A 10,000-nucleotide genomic window follows, 5' to 3' on the forward strand; every position below is an offset into this window, starting at 1 on the left:
ATGAATGCTACCCGTCAATTATGGGTTAATAGTAAGGAATAAAAGGGTGCTGTCGGGCATCTCATATCATACATGGATGCATGACGATCCTCACCCATCCACCTCAACCACTCTTGATTACTTCAAAAGAAACTTGGTTGATAATGAAGACAAGAAGGTTGATGTAAAAGGAGATGATCCTCTCTTATTTACAGACTATATCCTGACCCTTATTCGCACTGCCTCTGCCACAAGCTAGTGGGCTCCCCTCATATGGTGCAAGCAATAATTAAACCATTTTCGTTTGCATTTCTCTTTTGTATCAACTTTAATAAAAATGTAGGTACTATTCTCTTTAGTAATATTTTATGATCATACATCTACAATATATGCTTTAGGAAACCACTGGATATTTAGGTTCACATCATGAGCTTTTATAATGTATTCCTATAAGATACTGTGTACTGTTGTTTGTCAAAGAGTTTTTTTGTTGTATTTTTCTGGTCCATATTAATGACTGATAATGGGAATCCCCTGTACACTAATTTAAAATGTACAAAGAAATAAACCTCAATAAAACTTTATCAAAAAAGAAAATACTCTTACCTACTTAAAACATGCATACTTCTTCTAAATAAAAAAAAGCTTTAGCTAAGTAGATACATCCATCCTCCCACACACTTTACCTCCATTGAGAGTAGCCTCCACAAAAGTCCTACAAGCCTGCACAGCTGATGGTAAGCTGGCGTGTGTTATGCGTCGGTCTCGTACCAAGAAGGCCACTGTGTCAACTGCCTGCACGAGGGCTTCGGGTCGGTGTTCACCCAGCTCCCTCTGGTGCACAATGTCCCACTCGTTCACCGCCACTGCCCGAACAGCCACTGGCTCAATCTCTCCTTCACGCCCCACCTGAAAACACAGAAAAATTTAATTCGCTTGGAAGCATCAAAATGATCATCTATGGAAACAGATGCGATTTGTATTTTTATAGAAGGAAATAAGTTTGAGTGAAAATCTAAATATCCACTATATACGACTACTAGATAACAAGTAAGTATCTAAAGTACAATAATAAAGTGATAAAATTTGACCCAGATTCATTTAAATTGAAGTGAAGTAGACTTATTTTATGACTAAGATAATGAAAGCAGTATCAGGGAATATGGCAAAATAAAGGAAAATGATAAATCAGAGGATGGAAATGTAAAAAGTGATTTTTTTTATGATATAGAACAGGGAAGTGTTTGTCCTGTTTGCTGAAGAAGCCAGTGTAAATGAAGGTAATAATTTTCTTAATCACACTTTTTTTTTTTTTTTTTTTTTTAGAATTTTTGTTATATTTTTGAATTTGTTGATGGACAATGAGGGATATACAGGGCTATGTAAAACAATCCTAGTAAAATTACTGACAAAGTAGATGACATCTGTTCAAATTATCCAAGGAAAAATCTATGGAAAACAAACAAAGCCAAGGTGATTTGACAAGTGAAACATCACTATTTACTATGTAATCATTCAGCCCCCAAACACAGGAAACACACTGTTTGCTGTCTCACCAGACTTACAACATTCTGATATGCCTGAATGTGATTGCATCATAAGGAACTTCACTTTTCCCTCGGAACATCAACCTCAAATCCCTCAAAACCAAAATCACTGCAACTCACCAGTATCCAACCTCCTGTATTGTGGAGGGGGTCGGGACTGGCTGCCCGAGAACGCTGGCTGGGCTTCACTCCCTCTGGGTGTTCGGCCACAGGCGAGCCAGGGGCCGCCTCTCCAGACTCCCCTTCCGTGTAATGGCCTGAGTCAACTCCCGATGAACTGCCCACATCACTTTCTGACATGGATCCTAAAAATATGCAGTGAATAGAAAAGTGTATAAAATTATCATAATATGACTTATTATAAGTACTTCTGTCTAAAGTTGTAGACACAGAATACATAGCAAGATCTATTGCCCAAATGCCATTCCCAGTCACTATCATTGCAGATAACTGCAGTCACCTGTCTATCTGATAAGAAAAAGCCTAAAAAAATATGTCAAAATTCTAAAAATACTATAATCTATCCCAGTAGTACAACTAAGAGCATCCATCATACCTGTATCACTAACTACGTCACTGGGATCAGAATTGACCATTGGAGGAGGCTTTGCTCCTGCACCAGCACATTCCAGCAAATTGAACAACACAGTCCAGTCATTAGAATCATGGATGTTATCGGTGTTCACACTCAGAACCTGCAAATACAGAACAGGAAAGAAAATACATTACACTAAAGAAAAAAGCATCCCTTAGAAAGCTAAAGGATGATCTATCAAATAAATTCTTACTGGAATGGTATAACTAATCAAAATAAATCATCATATTCATATTCTACTTTTAAAGAATGTATTTTCTGTATTACATGGAAAATATCAGCATTCATTATCAAATGACAAGTCAAACTGACCATACAGAATCAAAATATAAAACTATCATTACCAGATTGGGTCACTGAATCATCTGTTCATCTATTTGATTGTCTAATTACTTTTCTCTCCATCTCTATGCCTACACACAAACCTCCAATAAACTCACCTCGCGCAGACCACAAACAACCTGCAGGGACACTCTCAGCAGGACATTTGGTCGTAGCAGAAGCAACATTCGCAAAGACTGCAGAATGGGGTTGGCCAAGTTGGGTCTTCGTAATAGGACCTTGGCTAGCCGGAGCATGGCCACAACACAGCGTTCAAGCAGGAACTGCCGGTCAGCAGCAGCTGCACCCATCAAAAGTGAATAGATGTGGTTGCGAACACCTGGCCACACTCCCACAGCCCGGTCCTTATTGGCCACAAGGACCTGCACCACCAGCTCCAATAGGAATGCCTGGGAGTGCTCGTCCAGTCCTCCAGGGGATCCTCCCTCAAGCATGCCACCTCCTGGGGTCACTCCTGCATCCCCAAGGGTGCTTGCATCTCCTGCACCCATCATGGCCTTCAGAAGCTCATTCAGGGAGTCACAGCGAAGGAAGGCAGACTCAGTGATAAGTCTCTCTGGATGGCATTCAGCAATGCAGTTCCTTGCTCTCTGTGATAGTTCCACATCTTCAGGGTTAGTCCCACGGGCAGCTCCGGCATCTCCAAGAGCTATGTACGAGTAGATTGAAGAGAAGAGGCCAGACTCAACTCTTGGCACAGTTACTGGGGTTTCTCTCAAAAGGCTGATGTGTCCACTGCTCTCCACAAAATCTTCACTTTCCACCAAAGAGGATGGCAGCAGGCGGCACCTGAACAATTGCAACAGAAGGTCTAGTATATTTTTCCAACCATCTCGAAGAATGTCTCCATGTGAGGTTACTAATCTGAATACAGTCTTTGCTGCAAGTTGTGCCTTTTTATTAGCCCCGAAAGCCACGGTGACATGCTCTGGTGCTTCAGCAGATGCAGTAGATGCTGCAAGGGTTGTAAATTTACAAAGAGATACAACTAAATTATCAAACACATCACTCATTCCAAATCGTGCTGATATCGAGGCACATTTCCTAAAGCCTGACACTGCCCTCTGTATGATAGCATCATCCATTGACTTATCAAATACATAAGAGAGTGAAGCAATTGTTGGACCCCAACACAGTGCGAACAAGTCCCGATCAAAGGAAGTGTCTTCATTTCCTAGGTAGTACTGGCCCTCTTTTGTGTGCCCTCTCCTTAACAACATTTTCCACAAATAATTCTCTCTCACAAGGCCAGTCTGCTCTTCAGGCATCACTATTTCATCTAACCTAATTGCATTATAAATTTCTTCAAGCATATCTTGATCAAAATCTGATCCATCATCAACACCTCGCAGATTATTTCTAAACTGATCGAGAGTCATGGGTATGTTCTGTTTCTTAGCATTTTGGTTGTGCTGGTCCACATTGAGCATGATGACAGCATATGCAAGAGTGAAAGCAGCATCCTCTTTTGCAAATGGTTCATTGTTACTAATGTGCCAGTGAGATGAAAAATGCTCAATGATAATAGCAATTAATGGAGCTTCTCCTGGCAGCCTGAAGCTTTCGAGGAACATTCGCAAAGCTTCATCTACTCGTAAGTTTCTGAATTCAAAGGATTTCACAAATGCAGAGAGTATGTCAACATTCTTCTTCTTGCTAACATAGTCACCAATGACCTTCTTACTAAGCCTTGGATTTTCTCTAAGGAATACTGCTATATCCTCTACTGAGCAGGGAACAATCCCATTATCCTGGAGGAATTTTATGCCCTTTTCAGGTTTTGCATTGAACTGGTCTGTGCCAGCTGCTAAGAGCTTCTTCTTCTCTTTAAGGGCCAGAAGCTGTTCCCGGGAGATGTTGTTACTACCAGAAAGAACGCATCTCGGTCTCAATTGGGGCGTCACCGGTGAGAAGCCCCCAAGTAATCCCAATCCCAAGAGGTAGCCTGACGATACTGGAGTAATAACCAAAGGTGCTTTGCTTGTGTCTTGTTTCTCCAGCACTTGCTTGTCTTTGCTCACACTGTGACTCTCTATGGTCTCTATAACAGTAAATAATGCCTCTAAGGACAACAGATTAGTAGAATATAAACCCTGCACTGGGAATGCATTTTTAGAGAGCATTTTTGTGAGATCCTCAAAAAGATTGGAAGTGTACAAGTCGCAATCATAATTGAGGAACAATTCTGTGATGAACCCTGGAATACGCCAAAGCTGGACTATTGTCTCCAGACCCAACTCCTTGTGAGCATAGGAAACATTTGGTGCTTCTGATGTTATGATTTCCATTAGTTTATTTAAAAACATCTCCACCTGGAACTTCAAATGAGACCGCAGTGATTCACACAAAAGTGTACACATGCGTAGTGAAGCCATAAAGATGCTCAGTCGGAATTCTGGCTTCAGGAGCATGAAAAGGTTCCTGCAGAGCTGGTCTTTTAGCAAGACCAGGAGAGACGGTGTGTGATTGATGTGATCTGCACCAACCTCCAGAGCCACCGTGAGTAGGTTGAGTGCTGTTAGGATCATTGCTGGAGTATTCTGCTCATTGTTTGGAGATGTGAGAGAGATCAAGAAGCGCAGCACCTCCTTCACACATGGCATTCCATAAGGAACTAGCGCACCACTTTCCACATTAACTCCTTCCTGAGTAAACTTGACTCCCTGGGAATTGATAAAGCCATCCTTCTCCAACTGCTGCAATTCATCCAGCTTCTCTGTCACTCCTGTAGCTTCTACCTCAATGTCACCATGGTTAACCACCTCTGCTGATGACTGGGAAGTGTTTGTTTCTGAACGATCTCTTGACACTGCTTCCACCTGCTCAGAGTCAGACATCTTTGATGTGCATGTACCATCTGGTTCACTTTTTGAAGGTTCAAGGTTTTCCATGGACCCACAGCTGTCTGGGGCTAAGTGGGTGTGAGATATGTCAACAGTGCTGTCTGCAGGGAAGCTGGTCTCCATTATGCCAGAGTCTACAGAAGCTGTGTCACCTGTGGGGTTCTCTCCAACTGGGGCACTACTTATGGACTCAAGCTCTGATTCAGTGGGTGATGTGATGGCTGATGATTGCTCACCTGTGCATGCCTCTGGCATCTCCTGGGTTTGTGTCTCCTTGAGTGAGGGGGACAGAGGCTGCTCAGAGGGAGGGGGGGTGGAGGAAGGTGTGGGTCGGGGTGACTTTCCCTTCCTCCTGCCTTTGCTTTCTCCCCCAGCCCTCATCTTTAATCGCCGGGCATGCCCTTGGCCCCGAGGGTCATCTTTGAACTGTGGTAGGCGTGCGAATAGCAGCTGAACCATGTGTCGAAGTGCCTCCTCTGTGCAGTTCCTCAGTAATTCACTAAGACGTGTCTCAAAACAGATCCTGAATGAGGAGTTTAGGATTTCACACACTGACTCGTTTGTTAACAGATGGCCCACAGGACCCAGCATTAATGTTCTCAACACCATAAGGATTTCCCACAGCACCACTTCATCAGCACCTTGGTCTGTGCCAACAAACCTGGCATGGGTTACAGCTGCAGCCACAGCCTCAACAGCACTTGCTGCACTGCCACTCTCACTGCTGATTAGGCCATAATTAAGCATTCTGAAAATGAAACAGCAATAGTTGTAGTTATTCACAATAGTCATAATGAAGAGATCGGATTTCTAAAACATCTGATGATAAAGTGACACATTCCTCAACCTACAAAAAAAAAAAAAAAAAAAAAAAAAATCCACAAAATTTTTAAAAATACATTTTTTTTTTAAATATAAAAACACATGTACTCCAAACTCAGCCACTGCATGCCCATATCCCTAATAGCCCAGGGTACCTGTTAATGGCGGCCAGAGCGCTCTTGGTAACGGGCCCAGTGGTGTCCTCGGAGCGGATGATGGCCAGGAAGGGGTCAAGAAAGGCGTTGGGGTCTATAGAGTCCTCCGGGCCTAAGGAGGTCACGGAGGCTTGCAGGTCCTTCAGCTTTATGATCAGCGGGTCTCGGTCTAAATCCTGCCAGGGAATCCATGCGAATCAGTGACTAACAGATTTATGAAAATCAAAGAACTTTAAAAAAATAATAGAAAACAATGTTGGTCATGTCAAAGGAAATATATCAATAAGAGAAAGACTATATATCAATCCAAAAAAGAAAGAAAGACAGAAAAAAAAAACATACATATACATACATTCAAACTCTCTCAAAACACATATACATATACATATACATATACATATACATATACATATACATATACATATACATATACATATACATATACATACACATACACATACACATACACATACACATACACATACACATACACACTCACACTCACACTCACACTCATATTCACACCACTCTGTAAACTAAAATACAACCACAGTAAATCAAAGAGCCATAAAATGCATAATGAGGGCATTCCCTTATGATAAATGGTCCATCACAAGTGTGGACATTTGCATCAGGAATAAGTCACACATAGTAACTTGCCCAATAGCAATATGGATACCAGCAGAATTTACTGAGAATTGACATAAGCTCTGACTATCAATTAAGCAAGGCTCCAATTAGCTGACCCCCTACTCCTTCCCCCTCCCTCCCTCTCCATCTTACTAATAACAGTGCTAGCCTACCCTTGCTACATGCCTATAACTGTTATGTATTTTAACTTCCTCTTCCTCCCTCTGATGTTCTATGCTTGGCGAGATAAAAAAATCTTGTGGACTCTCTCCTGCCAGCTTTTTAATTCAATAAGAATAATTAACATTCAAATAAAAAAAAAATTAATTTTCCTTATGCTCAGCACATGTACATACTGTCCAAATCAAAAAAAGGCAAGTAGGATTTAGACATTCATTTCCTCAACTTTCCTCTGTTCCATTGCTCTACTAATGAAACCTCTACCAAGGGAGTACCCACCATAGTATTTTCAAAAGTTTTGTACCCACAGAATTTTCTAAATAAATTCTGCACTCTAATTCCAAACATGCAAAACTAATACCAACCTGCTGGTGCGAGGACCACCTAGGGGTCGAGCGCTTCATCGCGGCCAGAAGGGGCGTGATCTCCCCGAGGAGGATTCGGCCATAGTAGATCGTGGGTCGTGGGGCGGGAATCCCCTCGCCTGGCCCCCCCTCCTCTGGCCCAGGGACCACCCCTACCTCACCCTCCTTCTCCATACTAGAGGTGCCCAGTATGGATCCTGCAAGAATAACAAGCTGTAATATACGTCATGATGGATGAGTGGTGATGATGATCTTGTGGAGGAGGAGGAAGTGAAGAAGCAAAAGTGAAGGAGGTGGAGGAAATGGACGTGGAGGAGGAGGAGGAGGAGGAGGAGGAGGAGGAGGAGGAGGAGGAGGAGGAGGAGGAGGAGGAGGAGGAGAGAAGAAGAAGAAGAAATATGAAGAAAAGAAGGAAGAAAAAGAGGAAGTTGAGTAGGAGGAGAAGGAGGAAATAAATTGACATAAATACCTGAAAATCCACTCTTACACAAAATAGTCAAAGGCCTTAAATTCTCAACATAAAAAAATTCCCCATCATCAAAAATAAAATGTATCTTAAAAAAGACTAACTATCAGAATCGTGTGAACAATTACACATGCCAAGAGAAAAAAACAAAAAATGTGTGTGGAACAGTAGGACTAATCTAAACAAAATAATGTAACACTTGGTTGAGCCAAAAATAAACACCTGCGAACTCTGACGCCTCAGCTGTTCAGCAAGTGTCATTCACACTATATGTTCCCTTTCTTCATTTCTGTCTCATTATCTACAAGCACAAGCAACTATAGCAAAATTCAAGTGTGTGTAAAATAACTACTACTACTACTACTAATAATAATAATAATAATAATAAATTAAAATGTCCATAACAAACAACATTAAATGGAATAGTACATGAACTTTCAGTGAGATGCTTTTCAGCACAGAACCTGTAATGTGGCGAAAGTCACCTTAATCTGCAACAGTTCTGTTATTGCAATCACATACCAAAGTGAGAATAAGCATCCTCCTGGACCTTCCATCAAGAGTGACCATGAACAAAGGTCAGTGTCATGCTTTTTACCATGTGTCACCAATTTTTTGTTGTTTACTGACAAAGTAATATGGTCTTTTTTTCTCTCTTTTTTTTCATCTGGTTTCTTAGCACTCTCACTTGCTGGTATGCAAATCAAAACAAAAGTACCCAAGTTTTACAACTGTAAAACCAGAGCATTTCATATTCTATTTAAAATATTCACCTTTGACCATGGACAAAGTCTAGGCACAGTTCTGTGCAATTCACTCTCTTCTTCAATGTATACCAATTACAAAAATAACAACAATACCAACAAAACAACATCAACAACAACAGACATTATACAAATCATTATAGTAATACTAAGACGGCCGCACAACATGCATCGATGAAAATATCACAGGGTTATCGACCAGTGTTTGTAGATGTCAGCAAAGTTAATAGGCCTAAAACTGGGGATTCCACTGGTTGTGGCACAATTAAACATGCATCTTGAATGTAAACTATACTGCAAAATTCTTAGGAAGATAAAAAATGGCACTACACATCCCCAATAAATTAGTATATAGCTAAATACCCATTTAACTAATGCAGTTTTGCAATTATCTTCACCTAGATAAGGTTTCAATGAGAATGAATATCTTCCCAGCCTATCTCTTGCATTCTGAGAATATTCATTTTCACTCATACCTGTTGCAATGTATGTGGTTCATTCTTGTCCTAATCGACAACTACTTAACATTCTCAAATATACACTTCAGGGAAAAAGGATACAGGCTTGTCCCCAATGGGGAAATGCCACAGGGAAAAGAGGGTCTTTATCCACTGAGTCTCTCATGATTAAAAGTGATAAGAGAGAGAGAAAAAAAGGTGCAGTTGAATTAGTTAGATTTACCAAATTATATTTTTTTCCTGTGAGGAAAAAATATATATATATATATTCAAAATGTATTGCCTGCTGCAAAATTGGGAAAGGATTTTGAGTTTACTTATTCCAAGGAAGCAGATCAAGTGCAGAACAAATCTACTTGCTAAAACATTTGGTGGTTAATCTTTACAATACTGATGCACTAAGCCAGAGCAAATTGAAGATGATATTTTTGCAAAGAACAAAAAGTTGTCTGTACAAACAATAATCTGCAAACATGCCGCAAATAAAGTAATGCCGCAAATAAAGGAAAGAGATTGCAGAAAGTGCCGCTCACTCAGCACTCCTCAGTTCCAACTCTATCTTGCCATGCATACCGAGCTGAAGACAATATTTCCCAAGGGGTGTTGGGTGCCCAATGCCCAGTCATGGCAACTAAGATTGTTGAATAAATTTTGTGATGTGGAGTAGGGACCTGACTGCATCTGTATTGTAAAGAATTGCTCACTTGGTAACTAACAGTCAAGAATAAAACCATACCAAAAACTGATGTGGCCTCTTTGCTGCGCACTCTGCCACAGACCAACTAATTACATCAAATATATTAATCTAATGCCAATGGAAGTTCCACACACCAAATTGGAACACTTCCCTAGAT

The 10,000-nt window shown here is 40.9% G+C and overlaps 1 protein-coding gene across 2 annotated transcripts in view; it reads right to left on the minus strand.

Annotated features, from left to right (window-relative positions):
• Positions 1-10,000, minus strand: part of LOC119589850 (Golgi-specific brefeldin A-resistance guanine nucleotide exchange factor 1-like) — a 21,883-nt gene that overhangs the window by 10,949 nt on the left and 934 nt on the right. For both annotated transcript variants that reach the window (XM_037938448.1, XM_037938447.1), the window contains exons 2-7: positions 7,459-7,655; positions 6,284-6,459; positions 2,562-6,054; positions 2,083-2,221; positions 1,647-1,831; positions 666-888 (exon numbers count right to left, since the gene is read on the minus strand). In XM_037938448.1, the coding sequence (XP_037794376.1) occupies positions 666-888; positions 1,647-1,831; positions 2,083-2,221; positions 2,562-6,054; positions 6,284-6,459; positions 7,459-7,632 (4,390 nt within the window). In that variant the 5' untranslated portion in view covers positions 7,633-7,655. The remainder of the gene's footprint in view (positions 1-665; positions 889-1,646; positions 1,832-2,082; positions 2,222-2,561; positions 6,055-6,283; positions 6,460-7,458; positions 7,656-10,000) is intronic.

The sequence above is a fragment of the Penaeus monodon genome, chromosome 26 (genome assembly GCF_015228065.2).
Source record: "Penaeus monodon isolate SGIC_2016 chromosome 26, NSTDA_Pmon_1, whole genome shotgun sequence".
Taxonomy (NCBI): domain Eukaryota; kingdom Metazoa; phylum Arthropoda; class Malacostraca; order Decapoda; family Penaeidae; genus Penaeus; species Penaeus monodon.